The sequence below is a fragment of the Rattus norvegicus genome, chromosome X (genome assembly GCF_021556685.1).
Source record: "Rattus norvegicus strain SHRSP/BbbUtx chromosome X, alternate assembly SHRSP_T2T, whole genome shotgun sequence".
NCBI lineage: Eukaryota > Metazoa > Chordata > Mammalia > Rodentia > Muridae > Rattus > Rattus norvegicus.
In genome coordinates, this window is record NC_141554.1 from 66039872 (window position 1) to 66057500 (window position 17629).

The 17629-nt window shown below is 37.6% G+C and overlaps 1 protein-coding gene across 2 annotated transcripts in view; it reads right to left on the reverse strand.

Moving 5' to 3' along the window:
- The window catches only part of Pola1 (DNA polymerase alpha 1, catalytic subunit), a 319474-nt gene that overhangs the window by 54396 nt on the left and 247449 nt on the right, over nucleotides 1-17629 (reverse strand). For both annotated transcript variants that reach the window (XR_015646455.1, NM_053479.1), the window contains 1 exon segment: nucleotides 17296-17389. Coding sequence is in view for 1 of the 2 variants with exons in the window: in NM_053479.1 (NP_445931.1) it covers nucleotides 17296-17389 (94 nt within the window). In the remaining variant the exon portion in view is untranslated.

The following is a 17629-nucleotide window of genomic DNA, read 5'->3' on the forward strand; positions in this document are numbered from 1 at the left end:
TTTTTCGGAGCTGGGGACCGAACCCAGGGCCTTGCGCTTGCTAGGCAAGTGCTCTACCACTGAGCTAAATCCCCAACCCAACCTCAGACACTCTTAAAAATAACTGCATGCAATCTATTCCTTATTGTAATAGTAAGGAAATAGAAAATAAACTATCAATATTATTAAAATATTAGCATTTACAAAGGAAAAGAAATCAAGAAAAACCAACTGTATTTATGCTTAAGTTTTACTGTAATTAAAAGAAATCTTTAAGGCAAGCATATTTTTGTAATCATAGCAATTGGGAGGCTGAGGCAGATGACTACACAAATTCTATAAGTGAGTTCTAGGCAAACCAGGGCAGCATAGAGAGACTCCCGTCTCAAGTATAAAATGACTCCCCCCTTGTTCTTTCATTGGAAAATAACTGGAAAACTGGAAGATAACAGTATTTTATACGAAAGCCAAGTCTCTACTGATGAATGAGTTAAGAAATGTGGGGTTTTTTTGTTTTGTAAATTGGAAAAGCGGTCAGAAAGCAAATCTTTTTAATTCTCTCCATAATTCAAATGCTGTATACTCAAAACCCATTAAATTTAAAAAGGTTTCCAGACTGTATATGGGAACACACACAGTTTTTGTTCCAAGTGTATTTAACTATTTTATTTTTATCAGATACCCACCCCAAGGAACCAGTATCCGTGGCCTTTTTTATTCCATTGATAATTCAAATATTATTTCTCATACAAATAGATGGTTTATTGTGTTCATTTATCATTAACTTGGTATACTTCATAATCACATTACAACCCCACTGTGTACTGAATGCCACTTCCACTTTCAACTACTCAAGACAAGCACGGTTACTTTCAAGAGAAGACTGGCAGTAATTGAAGGTCTGACTTAGTAGTTGTTAGTAACTACATTTTTAAAGGAGGGAAGAGACAATGGAAAGTAATGCAGACAAATTTAATTTGGTAATTATATTTTATTAATGAGATCTATTTTGGACATATGTTCAAATTGGGGTTATAAAGAAGATGAACTAAACTATTATCAATGCTTTGAAAGAGAATAAGATGAAGTGTTTAAAATTCATCAATGAGAAGAATCAAAACACCGTGATTCACATGACAAAAACAAAATCATACCAGAACACTAACAACAACAACAACAACAACAATCGTGCCCTGCACTTAACCTCCTTCCGAAGAATTTCAGCGTGCCTTTTAAACACGTTATTTTTCTTCTTTTGAACAAATAAGACAACTAAATCAAGGAGTAATGATGGTTTGCTCATGCCACAAAGTGAGTCAGCAGCAAACCAGAAATAGATTTTCTAGCTTGTTTAGTCTCCCGCCATTATGTTGTGAAATGATTATTCTATTTGTATATGTCTTGCGGACTACTCTCCAGTTAGCATCCTACTATCTTCTCCCCAGTCCGAGTCTACTAATGCTGCTGTTTACGAACCTCCAATGTCATCCGTACATGCTTTCGTAAGGTCACATGGAAAAGGGGAATAAGAGGTCAGTCTATAAGACTTTCTCTTCCTAAGTCTTCTCAAGGATTCCCATGCTCCCTGGCAGACATTTCCTTCTTTTATGATGTAACTTAACGGGGGAAAATAACATGTGCTTTATAGCCAATTTTGTAGAAATGCATTTATTTCATCTTCAGTCTGTTCATTACCAGAATGCACTTCTTTCTTCTTGCTTACTTTTTCCCCAGGCCATTCTTCCTTCACTTTTTCTCTGATGCAATATTAGCTTATATAGAACCAAAACGCTCCCTACATCTAGGAAATCATGTTTGTTTCATTTCACTTTCCTTTTTACTTTCTATTTAAATTGTTTTCTAGATGTCATCTAGTCCTCTTTTCTATATCCACGTCAGATTTAATGCATATTTGACAAGAAACGATATTAAAGTGGGAAGAGTTCCACTGCCTCAGAAGCTGTCAAGACCGAGTGTGCATTGATATCAGCTGTTTGGGTCACAGTCAATTCTAAGTGTGCAGAACTCAGTTAAGCCCGTTAAGCATTCTGCTGACTACGGCACAGGATTCAGAATTTGCATTGGCTGACTTTCTCTACATGATTACCACTATTCTTTACTCTTCCTTCAAAGTCAATTTATTACCAACTGTTTATACCAGTATAAAACATGCCAAAGGGACACATCTAGAGAGAACTGAAATGTTTGTGAATTAGTTAGGTTTCAATTTTATCCATTAAGTAATGAAGATTTAAATTTATTTTATAATACTATATTGATGTTTTCAATTGTCATTTTGAAGAATCTGGAAACAAGTCATCAAGATAGATTTCAAGCTCCTTGACAGCAGGGACCATGCCTCTTTCATCCTGTAACCATATATACATTTGAGTGGAATAGTTTCTCCTGAAACTAATGTATGAGGTGCTGGTGATATTAAACTGGATAAAATATAGCCGAGAATAGGCTGTTGTAGAATCCAGAAGATCACAGTAAGGACAATAATATATACTATAATAGTGGTTAGGGCAATCCTTGTTTAGACAAAGTAAATTGGCATTTGCTGCACACTTAGCATGTGCCAAGCAATGTCTTTGGCATTTTGAATATATTAATATATTAGATATTTTGAAGATTTCCCTGGTTCATATTAATCTGATTAATCCTAAATATATGCGCCATTCACATTACTATTTTATAGGTGAGACAACACAGGCATTAAGACATAGATTCTAAGGTTTCTTGTACAGAAAGTGATAGAAAGCAAAAACATATGCTAGGGGTTGGCTCCAGAGCTCAATTACCCTATACTGTCTCTGAGAAGGCCAGATCAGTCCTTCTAATACTCAACAAATATTGAAGGAAGAAGGGGTGGGGGCACTTAACAGAGCATCCACACAGTGTGCCTGAAGCGGTTTCTTACAACTGAACACAGTTTTAGTGTCTGTGGGATTCCTTAGAGCCAAGGCAAAAAGGCAAGCGTTATCTGTTCCTCTATTTCAGTAAAAGGATGAAAGTTAGGCTTTCGCAGCTAATCCTACAATTGCCACTTTCAGTTCTCTGTCCCTCTACCGTACTATGATCTCACTGGTATAAATGTACTCCATCGAAGAGTGAAAACCTTAATGGAAAGTCACTATATGGCCATGACAAGATTTGTAGGCTATTTCTTGAGGTGACTAACAAAGTGCTTAATCTGATGTACCATGCACCACAGAGGTATTTTTTTAAGTAGGCTTAGTCAGCTAATCTTGTTGAGATTTCTCCCATACTACTGATTCCTTATTCTCAAAATAAATTAAGAGCCTTCATTCAGAATTCCCTGTAGTCAACCAGCTTGAATTTGTTGGGTGTCTTTGATTGTCTCTTGTCTTTAGATTTCCTGCCTTGCCTTTTCAGATTGCGCTGTGCCCTTTGGTATTTCCCGTTAGTCCATGTCTGGAATAGCTAATTATGACAGCATAATTCCTGCCCGTACAACAAGAAACAGCAGAACCTTGCTAATTCACACCAATGACTGAAAGACTCCCGTGTAAGTTAGTGAATTATGCAAATGAGCAATAAGTGAAGAAAGATGATTCAAAATTGTATTTCATTCATTTATTTTGACAAGTGTAGTTTAGTCTTAATTATTTCAAAAATTTCTTTGTAGCATACTAATAAATGTACCGTGGCACATTTGTTGAAAGTGATAAAGCTTTCACTAACTGAGGCCAGACTATGCTCCTGTGAAGAATTTCATGAATATAGACATGGGCTCTGATCCTTTCTTTTATTTTGAATTTCATTGACTTGTCAGCACTGACTTCATTTGGCAAGACAATATATAAAGACCAATAAAATATAGAAATAATTTCAGCAGCAAATACTGATTTCAGAAACAGGTTTTTCTTATTCTAAGGCTTTCATGATATATTTTTATCAATCATGCTTTAAAGAAAACATTTTTATAGTCTACAGTCATAATGCCAATAGGGTTTTACTTTGCTTCTAAATCAAAGTAGAAGTGTCATTCATCTCTTTTACAGATTTTTTTGAGACCGTGTATCCCTATGTAGTTGAGGCTGGTCTGGATCTTGCCATCTCTGCATAGCATGCAGGTTATAGGCATGTATCCTAAGTGGCCAACTATCCTTTTTAATTCCTTTGATGTTTTGTTTTACCATAGTTCTTTCTTTGAAAGTTAAAGACATCTGTTTTAAGATAAGTGGATATATCACAGTATGTAACATTTGCATGTCAAAATACTTACATTATTATATTCTGAGCTAAATTATTTAAGATGGAAAAACATTTTGATATACTTTTGACAGATACATCCTGAAGGATGGATCAATTTCTTTGAAAGTACCACCAATGGCTACAGTGGGGAGTGAAGAGTACAATTCCAGTGTACAATCTTGGGCTTAAAGCTGAATATAGATTGAATTCTTTAATAAGCACTTTAAGGCTAAACTTCCAATTCAGAGATGTATTAAAATCATCAAGCATTTGTCAATGGAGGTTCTTTGATTTGTACAAGCTAGGTAAGTAATGAAAAACAGATAAACTTTAGTCTCAAAGTAAACTACTACATCTGTGCTTATTAAAGCCTGCCCTACTCTGAGAGGCCCAATTCAGATTCCATCTCTACCTGGAAACCTCTTCTGAGGCACATGTTTAGAAAGCAAGAGACTTTAGGATTACTTTCTTCTATTAGAGTCATTGATGTCAGGGTGACGTTTTTCTAGCAGATAGATTAAGAGCAGGAAAGTAATGGCAAAGAATAAAAGTCCATGACTTTTAGACTCTCAAGCTTTGCCAACTCGAGAAGGCCATCTCATCTCTTTGAGGTGTTTTTCTCATCTGAAAAATACCTACTATCCATATAACAACAGATGTAAATGTTCTCCATAAATAGTCCAAAGAGGTGGAAAGGTAGCTCAATGGTAGAGAACTTACCTAGCATGTACCAAGGCCTGGGTTCCACCCCTAGCATCACAAAGTAATGCAAATACCATTACTAACTCCTATAAAAAGCCTCCCCTCCAAAAAAAAAAAAAAACCAACTCCTTCAACCCCCAAACTGTCCTACCTGTATGATGTGCACAGGGCCTAGGTCCAGCCCCTGCATGCTCTTTGGTAGGTAGGTGAGCCCCCATGGACCCAACTTGAGACCCACCCCATGTTTGATAGGCAGCCCCTGACACTATTGATGATACTCAGGGGAACCCAGATGAGAAAACTGCCTCAAAGAGATGAGGTGGCCTTGCAGACAAGAACCTAGAATAGCTGTCTTCTGAGAGGCTTCATCCAGCAGCTGATGGGAACAGATACAGAGACCCACAGCCAAACATTACAGGGAGCTTAGGGAGAGTTGCTGAAGAATGGAGGGGAAGGATTGAAGGAGCCAGAGGGGTCAAGGAGACCACAAGAAGACCTAGAGAGTCAACTAACCTCGGCCCATGGGGGCTCAGAGATTGAACCAGCATGCAGGGGCTGGACCAAGGCCCTGTACACATTTGTATGTAGCAGATGTGTAGCCTAGTCTTCATGTGAGTCCCCTACAATTGGAGTGGGGGCTGCCTTTGATTCTGCTGCCTGCCTTTGGATCCCCTTTCCCTAGCTTGGTTGTCTTGTCTGGCCTCAGTGGACGAAAAAGTGCTTAGTCCTGCTGAGCTTTGACATGCCAGGGTGGGTTGGTCTCCATGGGGGGACTTCTCCTTCTCCAAGGAGAAGGGAAAGAGGTATATGAGACTGGGACTGGGAGGAGAGGAGGGTAGGGGTTGCTATTTGGATGTAAAGTGAAGAAAAATATTAATTCAACTGATCCTGTCTTGTTACAATTACTATTGAGTGTAAGGTAAGAATATGTAGGTGAATCAGACTGCATTAACAATAACCACGGAAAGAAGTACTTTATGATGAGTCAAACTGATGATGGCTTTTCTCTGTATATGAAGGATGGTGTATAGATAAGATAGTACAGAATTAAATATTAAATGGGGCCCAACTAATGCTAAAGTTTCCATTAAATCTGGACTTGGGGCTACAGGAAAATAGAGATATTAAAGGGCCGTTTATTTGTTTCTTCACAAGTTTTGGATATTCCATTACATAATTATAAAAGATTTAAGGAATTATATAAGATAATGAAGATGTGTCAACTTGTAGGAAGTGCAAGAAAGGAACATAAAACTGAACAAAGGTAGTATAAATGTTTTGAAATGAACTCTGTGTTACAGTGAGAACTAGGAAAATGCTTAAACTTTTAAACCATTAAAGACTGTTCTGGTCCACATAAGCATTTGGTAAAAAAAAGAAGTTAACAAGAGTCAGCCACTAAAGAGGCCATGTGAGACAATGCAGTCTTATATAAGGAATATACACACTTATAAAAACACGATGAAGAGAAAAGTTATGAGGACAGAGTGAATAAATTAGAAATGAGTAAGACGTTACATTCTGGGCTAAGTGAGGGAAAGAACAGGCCATTTATAAAGAATTCTTTTCTAATGTATAGAGACAAATATGTAAATCAGATTAAACACGTATAAATCCCAAAGATTGCTGAGAACACAAAACATTTCTGAAAGACCATAAATCCTCTAATTTGCTCAAAGCATGTTGTTCATGTAAAAGGTAATATCTATTAAAACTTTTAAATGGTATGCAAAGTCACAAAGTCAGCTAGGACTCTTACACAGAAAAACCCCATCTCCAAAGAACAAAAGCCACACCCCCCAAAGAAGCAAAGTCAATAATGGATAAAACTACAAAGAAAAGTCTTCTCTGGAAGGCTCCTAGAGAAAAATGGAATGCCATCTGACTCTAAGACTACAGAGGCGAGCCTTTTACTATTTAAGGTTGTATTGCTAAACGAATTAACTGCAGTAGATCCAATGGTTGTTTCAATACACATTTAGTGAAAAACACTAATCTGGGGAAAGAAAATTTGTGTAACCATATGTAACTCCCAAATGCTTTATTTAGATAACAACAGATAACATATGTTACAAAAATATCAATACTTAATATTTAGTCCATACCTATTTTTCACCCAAAAGCCAAGAAGCAATTAATATGCATTTCTGAAACTTATACTGCACATTATCATGATACTTAATGGATCAACTCTCTTCTCTACCCTGAGTATTATAAACTTTTTCCTCCTAATTAATGTGCAATTAATTCAACCAACCTCCAATTACTCCTCTACAACACTGTCCGACTAAGACAATAAAGCAGTCTCTAGGATGGGTTTTAAACCTGGGCTAAAATAGACTCCTAAAGACCAAAATGGTTCTGGGATTTCTCTCCGTGGTGTAATTTAGATGTCATATCTAATTTGCTGTCATGACTATTGTTTCACCGTGCAATTTGTATGTCGTTTTGAATGGTAAAGGCACCTTAGCTTTATTGAATTAAGCCTTCTGTCTTTATTTAGGGTCTGATGTTACATGTTTGTGCATTTATGTTTATGTCTGAAAAGCTGCTTGACATCAGGTAGTAGAAAAAGGATATGCTTTCTTGATATGTTTTCTTAAACCTCAGAAAGTATAAACATAAACTGGATAAAATTCTAAATGAAAGAAGCAGAATACTGTCTGTTACTATTACTTCTTTTAAAGGCAGAAGTAGTGAAATAAGTGCTGTTGTTATAGACGGCCTGGCAGTTCTGTAACCTAACATCTTGATTATTAATTCTACTAGTCAATTAAGACTCTTCCTTTACACTGAGCTTTTGTGACTTGATCTTAAACATAGGTATTTATACCACAACTCTGAAACCAAAAGAAGTGAAAATGCACCTTAGTGTCAACTCAAAAGGGACCCATACTGCAACACTTAAAGTGTTTGTGGCTGTCCCTGTTCTGGCCTATGAGTTCAAGTCCTAACACCATGACTAAGACCAAGTATGGAAAGCCTTCCATTAGGCCACTGGAATAGCCTTTTAAGTAATTTTTAGTGCATGAAATTTCATAAAGTTTTTACTAGATAATTACACTTCCTGATTTTGTAATTAGTGGAAGTACATGCAATTACATAATAATTATGATAGTAATTACGTAATTAAGATGTATAATTATGTAGTAAAAAACATCATGGAAATAAAACCATCTACTGTGTAAGCACAATACATTTTAGAAGTAAATTCACCAACTCAACTGTTTAAAAATACTTTTCTTCAAAATAAAGTGATTAGCTTACATTATGATCTAACTGCTTGAAAATTGTTTAATATTTTTTTCTCTCATTGGTGATAGAACTGTATGTCTTAAAAGTACATGAAGGAAAATCTTAACAGGTCCTTCTCATTCTTATCACTAAAAAGAAAAAAAAAATCACAATATGTTTTGCAAATGAAGGCCACAAACCACTGCTTTCTCACCTAGTCACTGTAACACTGGTGCCCTTGTTTGTGCTGCTGTGCCTGTCACTATAAAAGGGGAAAGGAAGCTGCTCACTGAAAAGACAGTAATAGGAAAATGATTTTATAAAAGGAGTCACATGTCTGTCATCATAGCATGCCTCTGGGTCCCTGAGTACATAAAAATGCGAAGGCTGAGTGCAGATTTACAGAAATGGCCTTAAAGAAAAGACACACAATTAGAATCTGGAAGTTTGCTGCCCAAATGTATGGCAACTTTCACATACTACCTTAGTTACATGAAAAAGAATGACAGAAAATATACAGAAGCAAGACACTCCTAGTTAAGGGCAAAGCAATTAAGGTGACAATTTCCTGGAAAATGCAGTTTCTCTTTGGCTACACTGTAAGGTAAAAACAAAACAGGCAATACCCAGAGCAATAAAGCAGTGTGACAGGGCCACATGCTTTGTCATTGCCGTAGTGAGCAAAAACACAGACCATAAAAATCAGCTGCCAGAAGCAAAGTAAATTTCAAGCTTACATTTTTAGAGCACGTTAAAAAAAAAAAAACCCTCATTTCATTAAAAAAAAAAAACTACTTAAAATCTTTACAAATGTGCTCAATTAACATTGTAACGAGGTCCAGAAGATCGATGGTGAATCCTCAGTCTGGGAGCACATCAAGTGGCCCTCATACGAAATGGGCGTGGACCTGCAGTCCAGCTCTCTAATCCTCAGAGGTTGAAAGGTATTTTGAAAATCCCAATTCACTTCTCCCCCATTCTTTCTAACTCCTGCTTTCTTGCTTTTGTCCCGCCCCCACCCCTCATCAAGCTACTACATTTTCTACTTAATTACAGAATTTATTTCAAAAGCCTAGGCTGTGATAGGAAGTCCACTGTAAAACTTGAGCAGAGCTCCTGGAGTTGGCATATTTATCGTTTTAGAGTTTAACTACAAGGCTGGCCTTAAGCAATGGATGAGTGAAATGGAATGGCTTTAGTTATTAGGAGGAAATAGGTCTTAGATCAGTGCTTCACAAACCTTAGCATGTCGAAGAGGTCTGAAAGTCTGCATTTCTCACAACCTCCCAGGTGGTGCCAATATGGCTAGGACACTGATCATGCTTGAGAAAATGCAAGGAAATACCAGTTGGTTGGCTCATTTATACGTTGTTTTCACTCCACAAATTGTGAATTGTTAGCAGAGCCATTGTAAGATGAGTAAAATTTTTGGTGAAATTGTAGTGTTTTGAATTTTTCTTATTGTAAAAGCTCTCTATAACTTGGAAATTACATAAAACTTAAAAAAAAAAGTCCATGTCATGACATGGGCCTTGCACTTAAAGAGCTGTAGTTACGTACACAACATTGGCCCTGTCAACTTGTTATGGATGGAGGAGGGACTCAGTTAATGATTGTGAGGGTGGGTAGTGCAATGGGGAAACAGATTTTTTTCAGCAGTACAGCCACTGGCAATCTGCCCATGCTGATGAAGAAACCCTAATTAAATTCAGTGTGATGCATGCATGAAGGTACCCCGAAGTAGAAGGGGATCTCAGCTGGAAGAGGGTTAGCAGGAGGGGGACAAGAGGGAGGAATGAGAAGGGAAATATGATTAAAATACATTAGATATGTCTGAAACTGTCAATAATTTAAAAGTAGAAAGTAAAAACAATCTATAATTAATCCAGATGATTATAAAAACCTTTAGTGTTCCTTTTTAATTTCTTCATCTTGCAAATTATTAGAACTTGTTTTAAAATTACAAATTGTTTCCTCTTCACACTTAAGAGTAAGCTTGTGTAATAGCTAACAGCAGCAGCAACAATTCACTTTTCTGTTTTGCTGTTCCTGGTATGCACGTGTATTTCTTTTGATTTTGATGGTATAAGAGTATTTATCCCAGGTGTTTTCGTGGTTGTTGTTCACCTCAGACAGCCTGGTGGGCTGGTTAGTTTCTATCTTCAATCTGACATAACCTAGAGTCCCCTGGGAAGGGGAAACCTCAATTGAACAAGGTTTCTATCAGACTGGCCTGTGGCTATATCTGCAATAGTTTGTCTTGATTAATAATTGATTTGAGCAGTATCATTCCCTAAGCAGGAGGGCCTAGAATGTATAAAAGGCTGTCAAGCATGAGTCAGCTAGCAAGCCAGAAACAGCATTCCTCCATGGTTTCTGGTCCAGGCTCCTGCCTTGAGTTCCTGCCCTGACTTCCCTCAATAATGAATTGTGACCCCATAGGAGAAAGCTGACATTAAACCCTTTCCTCTCCAGTTTGCTTTTTGTCATGGTTTTAGTCACAGAAAAAGAAAAGCAAACTAGGATACCTGGCTTCAAAATTCTTTCCATATTTCTACAACCAGTTCTTAAACATATCGTGAATTGCTAACTTATAAACTTCTATCATAAAAACTTCCTTAAACTACACAGTAAAATACTTTTAAGAACACAATCCAAAGCATTAGTTGTATGTGAAAAAATAAAAAGAAAGAAAAATTGAGTTTAACATTATCTGCTTAAAATCTTATTGTTTATAGAAAACCATTTTCACAATTGTAAGATAATTTTAAGGAAAAAAACTGATGCTTGAGTCAGAGTTTTGCTTTTCTATGTATAATCTATGTACTTTACAGGTATACTTTACCTGGTATTAGTTATTAAAAATAAAATTTCTGGGGAAAAAGCCACAGGTGATCTATAAATGACTACAAGTAAACAGTCTCTCCAAAGAGAGCAGCTGTCCGTATGAATTCATAGTCATTCTGGCTGTACAAGTTCAAACCAAACCAAATTCCAGCATGGAGGAAGGTGGGCATCAATTCTTAACCCTAGCCCAGGAGCTGCTGACAACTGACAGCTAGCTATCTGGAGAGGTTTTTTTTTTTTTTTTTAATTTAAAGCGAATATAAGTTGACTACACTCCATACATCCACAAATATATGAGCAGCACAAACTGGACTTGATGGGCTTTTAAAAAGTACATAAAGTTGGAAAGCTAGAGAAGGGAGGTGGAACTGGGAGGAATTGGGAGAGGCAAATGAGTATGATTAAAATACTTTGTACAAAATTCAATTAAAAAAAAAAAACCCAGAAAGCAGAGAAAAAGCTTTTCTTAAAAGTTCAAGTTTTGGGGCTGATGAGAAGACTTACTAGGTTAAAGCAATTGCTGCTAAGACTGACAACCTGAATTCAATTCCCTAAAACCTACATGGTAGAAAGAGAGAACCAACTCTCTCAAGGTCTCCCTGATTTTCACGTGTGTGTTCTGCATGAATGTGAATGGAATAGTAAATGAATGAAATACAATAAAAAATCCAAGTTTTCCAGAGAAACAACTCAACTCATGGGCTTAAGAGCAAAGCAACTGGGCCAGACAGGCACTCTGTGACACAGCTTTATTTCTGACGCCCTGAAGAATTGAACAAAGTAAATTCTAAGGATGTCAACTGGCTGAGAGCAGTCTCCAGGGGTTCTTTGCTACTTTCATTTCAGTACTCCTAGCAATAAGGAAACTCTCCTGCATTTTGACTTTAGCAATCCAAGAAACAGAAATCCTTAATACTGAAAGGGGACCTGACTTGAGATGCTTAGACATCTCCAAATTACGAATAATTCCTTCTGTAAAACCCTTATCTTCTGGTTTCAAGAAAGACAGTACCTTTGTAATCCCCTTCGTGTTTTAGAATTAACTGCTGCTGCCTTTTTTGGAGACCATTTTCCCAGAGTAATACAGCGGTGCTCATTTAATGAACAAACTGCTCAGCTGATAGCAAGCGGAGACCAGGGCCCTGAATAAGTGTGAGAAGCAGTCAGCTTGGCTCACTCACCAGTCCAAAAACCTGATATTCTTTGAGTTCAAGCTTAGTATTAGCCAAATGACAGACATGTGACATTTGCTTTCAGTTATTTGCAATGTGTGGAAATGAGCCATATGTAAAAATATCATGGAAGTTTTCTAAGTTCAATTTATCATACACCTGAGTCAAAGCAGACAATATAGAGCATTCTCCTGCTTTTCTTAAAGTCATTCCCCAGTAGTAAACAGTACTATTTTCTAGGAACAATTTTACCCAAATCCCTGAAATTACTTGTGTGACCTTGTTTTCCTCCAGGAATTCTTTAATCAAATATTTAGTGATTAGGCTACAAGATGCAGTCCTCTGTCTCGATGAACTTAAGTGAAAGAGAAAGCAAAATAAAACACTTGAGACTCCTCAAAAAGGTCACAGGGGAATGCAAAAGATGGAAACATTTCTTTAATTTAATTTGTTCATCAATCCAATGCTGTTTCCTCACAGGGCTGTCTTGAGGTACTATTACACCCGTGAAAGAATAGTGAGAAATAAAAACAGCTCACAAAGGGGAAGTCTAGTCCTGGGGGGCACTAACCAAACCAACAAATACTGTTGGTATGGCCTGCAATTGGAGCAAGTGGGAGGAAAAGGCAGGAGGATTACAATGAGTTTGGGGTCATCCTAGGCTACACTGTGAACCCCTGTCTTAAAAAAAAAAGGGTAAAGAAAGTAGATGCAAGGGGTCATCTGGTTGAGGGTCCAAGAAAAGGGCAATGTTTACAGATGCATCTGAGAAGGATGTGGAACAGGAAACTGTCCACAACCCTTTGTGAAAAAGAAACTAAATGGGAAGGGGGTGTTAATGATCTGAAGATAGCCTAACCAGCCTAAAAGGACTTGCATTGAGAAATCACTTTCTAACAGGTGCTGCACACATGAAACCAAATCACCGTCTATTAAACATTTATGCTGCAACTTCAACTCCTTCCTTCAACCAGGATCCAAAAATCTTAGTGTTGTCATTCTGACAAACAAATGCAAATTTACCAAGGGAACTTCAAGTTGTGTTTTCTCCCTAAACTGATGTATGTATTTAAGTACGATGGCTGTATTTAGAGCCAGGGTCTTTAAAGAAATAATCAAATTAAAATCAGGGCCTCAATCCAGTTTCAGCAATATACTAAAGGTGATGCATGACTCTAACCCAGCACTCAGGAGGCAGAGATAAGCAGGTTTCTGAGTTCGAGGCCAGCCTGGTGTACAAAGAAAAACTCTGTCTCTTGTGTGTGTGGGGGTGGGGGTGGGGGGTGGAGATAGGCACAGAGTAAAGGCAAAGAAATACTACCATTTGCAAGCCAAGAAGAGGCCTCAGGGGACACCAACCCTTGGACTCAGACTTCCAGCATCCAGAATTACAAGCTTTTCTGTTGCTTAAGTCACACAATCTGTGGTGTTTTGCTATTGCACTCCCAGCAAATTAAAATTCCATCCTATAAGAAACACTGACGTAAAATAAGAATAGCTAAGCATCAAGTAAGAGACAATGGTACCAGATAACAAACTTCTTTCTAGAAATAGACTAAAGCCTGAACTGAAAGAGCAATTAGTGTTCCCTTGATTTGCTTAAGGCAAGGTGATCAGGTTAGTGGTAATAATATCATATTTAGCATCTGATGAATCTGTCTTTCCTCAACAGACTCTGAAGTTGTCCAGGGCAGAGATTATCAGCCACTTATCCAGCTTCCATTGACATAAGAGTTCACACTCAACACATAATAGAATCTACACATAATGTTGTGTTTATTATTTCTACATAAATAAAAACAGGTTCTGCAGGAAAAAGAGAGCTTTTTCTTTCCTGCATTTATAAAAGCAGATAATTCAAGTACCTGGGCAAAGATGTGAATTGATTCTGGTTTCCCCAAACTGTTCGTTTATTCGTACTCACGCCAAGGCACCACAGGATGAGGCAGTCAAATATTACCATTTTATGCGCCATCCTGGAAATGGATTTTTACTTCACGTATTGCCACAGTGTTCTTCTAAAACCTCCCTTGGACCCATTATGCCATCTGTGTATATTCTGGAGCAGTTACAACAATAATGCCAATGTCCCACAGAAATAAGACTTTTAAAAATGTTATGTAGTTACAGCGAGCATACAGTAAACACTTCACCAAAGTGAGTAACAATCCTTTAACATTTTAAAGGAAAGGGGGAAATACCAAATGGGGTTAATTCACATTATGGACTAATGGTCTGCAAACTTTCATTTGAAAGTGAAGTACAAGAAAAGAAAAAAAAAAGCTTCAATAGGGCTACTTTTCACTGTAAAAATAAATAAACTTCTTTCAAATAATTTGTACGTGCTTCTCCCAAGTCAAATTGCTGAGTTTCAAACAAAAATTAAAAGCACCACCCAGTTTCAAGCTTTAAAACATAGGCTTTGCAATGGGCATGGTAAGACACTCTTAGTGCAGGACAAGTTGCTAGGAACTGCTAGGAGAGCAGAGTCTCCGGCAAGCACTTCACACAGCAGTCACAGGGCACTTGCTGACAGACGATGCTTAGATTGCATCGGCCATGATGTAACTGGTACAGCTGTCACTTTTCACATGATGTGTGATAGCAACAGCTACTGTGTTCTAGCCTTGGTCCAAATTGCATCAATATTTTTGCCCTTTGGTTTCTACGAGTTTAAAATTCATTTTTATACTAAAACTCTTGAACAGCAAACTAAAAGAGAATTTAGTATCAAAAAATAAAAACAAGAAGAGATTCTATATGTTATATTCCTATACTTTAAGGAAATTTCTCATTATTATTCTCCCTAACATATAAGAATTCTTATTTCCCATTTTCCTCATATACACTAAAACTCTATTAAATTCTCTTTTATTTGGAAACAATTCTCCTGATCTATTCTAGACAGTGGTTTTCTTCTTTTGTAACCCTGGCTGTCCTGGAACTTGCTTTGTACACTGGACTGGACTTCAACTCCTAAGAGTTGAACCTGCCTTTGCTTCCCAGGTGCTGGGATGAAAGGTGTGAGCTATCAGGACAAGCTAATTTTTTTATGTATATGAGTGTTTTTCCCCTATACATGTACCCCCACCACCACACACACACTCATGCAGTGCATGTGTGTGCATAGTACGTGGAGGCCAGAAAAGGATGCTGGATACCCTGGAACTACAGTTACAGATGGTTTTAAGGTGCCACATGGGCACTGGGAATGGAATCTGGGCTTTCTGCAAGAGCAGCTAGTATTCTTAACCACTAAGCCATCTCTAAAGCCTGGATAGGACTTATAAAGGTGAATGCTATCTGAGGCAACATTTTTAAAAGGTGTATCTTCCAAGCTGGGCACAGGAGCTCGTCTGTAACCTCACAGTAAGGAGGCTTAAGGGCAGCCTGAGCTGTAAAAGTACATTCTACGTCAGTATGCCAGTATGAGTGAGACCCCTTCTTAAGCATTTTTCATGCGCGCGCGTACACACACACACACACACCCCAAACATGACCTATAGCAAACTTTAAGTGTACAGTTCTTGATACTGCTTTTCCTCTGTTGCTGAGCAAGAAGCTTCTAAGTGGCTACTCTATTTCTTTCTGTTTCTGGGCAAAGCCATGTGTGCTCTTGATGTTCTCCAAGATGCTGGAGACACCACTGACTTTATACATTATTCTTCCCTATGTCTCCAATAATGACTGGACTTTATGAAACTACTGATCATGTGTGATCAATTCAGCTCCTCATAAAAGGATTTAAAAACTGTACTCAAGAAAATTTTGTATCATTTGAATCTAAAAACATCAAATGTTCTACAGTAGCTAGAAGTACAAAGAGGTTATGGGGAGGAGATGCTTATATGCTGACACACCCAGAAACAGGTCACAAAACCAAGAGAAACAGATGTGTTTATCAGAGAATCAGAATTCAATTTTCCCAATTCATAAGTACCTTAAAGTCTTTGGGGACAGAAGAACATACATTAATAATATCACAAATAAATACAGACTAGATACTAGACATTAATGAGTGTCATTAAGCCTATTTATTAATGGGCAGAAAGAACTTCTTGTCTACATAAGCTCTACTAAGTCATAGAAAACATGTTGTGGAGATAAAACACTAATATTTCAATCAAGATCTTCATTTAGTAGTAAAACTATTTTCTTTCCAAGGATAAACTAAGAAAGTCAAGTAAAAAACATAATTTCTAGAGTATGTCAAAGGAAGAAAAAGTGAAGTCACTTATGACTAGAAATGAAAATATTGAGACCAAATCAAGGGTAGCATGGGAATTTTTATGTGAAAAAAAAAATCCAGCCATATTTGTAGGTTTTTATATGCTGTTGAGGTTGCCTCCAGCCCTAATACCGACCAACAAAGCCCTGAATTGATATTCGCTGACAAACAACATAAACACTCTGTAGGTAACTAATAAGAAAAATGTGTAAATTTGCCTTTTTTATTTTTTCCAGGTAATAGAAAAGTTGTCAATGTGATTTTCAGGTAGGAGAAAAAAAACATGCACTTGTCATGACATTTTCAAATACTTTAAGTTATGTAACAAAGCTTTTCCCAGACCCATTAAGTCCCACAGTGCCTGCAAGTCTTGTGTAAGGAAATGCTGGGTACAGAAGGCTCCAGGCAGCATCTGATCATATGGGTTGAGGTACCTATACATTCTCTTAGGATGGAGTCAATAAAAGAACTCCACCCCACTCCTCTATTTCAAAATGAACCTAGGCTTTTAGTGAACAGCGGAGACACACTCCAGGTCTATTTTTTTGTGGTAATGTCTAGTTTTCGTAGGCCCAATGATCACGTTGCCTATGCTTACTTTATTACAATTACTAAACTCTATAGAAAATAGCATTTTCAAAATATAGCATTTAAAGGGTCCTTTTTGTACTGTTCCTCCCCCAAAAGCTTGCTTTAATAGAGAACAATGTAAGAGAGGCTGTGGGGGCCAAAGCTGGGGATTCCTATGCCACCGCCCCTCATGCAGGGGATCCCTGTGTTCACATAGGCCCCTACAGCCTGCTTCTGAGACAGCAATGTGATGCTGTGTGAACAGCCTGACACAGTAGGTCTGGCTTTTATGATGCAAATTTCCACTTTAAACTCAAAGGTAATTACAGTATTTTAACGTACCTTTCTCGTGTTCAGGAAGTTTTTCCAGTGCACAGTCCGCATCAAAAATGTACCGGTAAAAGCACAGCTGGGTGTACAGGGACTTGTCAGAATACTGCAATATAACAGAAAATAAATGAATACTACTATGGGGGGATGAAGGGTTCTGTCAGCAGAGTGTATTCTCTAATTCTGTACAGAAAGAGGGTGAATAAGGAGAGGATCACACTAATAGGTGTCCTCTCACGTAACAGGTACCTTTCACACAGAATCAACCCCACCACTTCCATCACAGATTACTACTTGCGAAGCTGCAGACCGATTGCCCCTGCTGTCAAAAAACTGATTTTGTCAA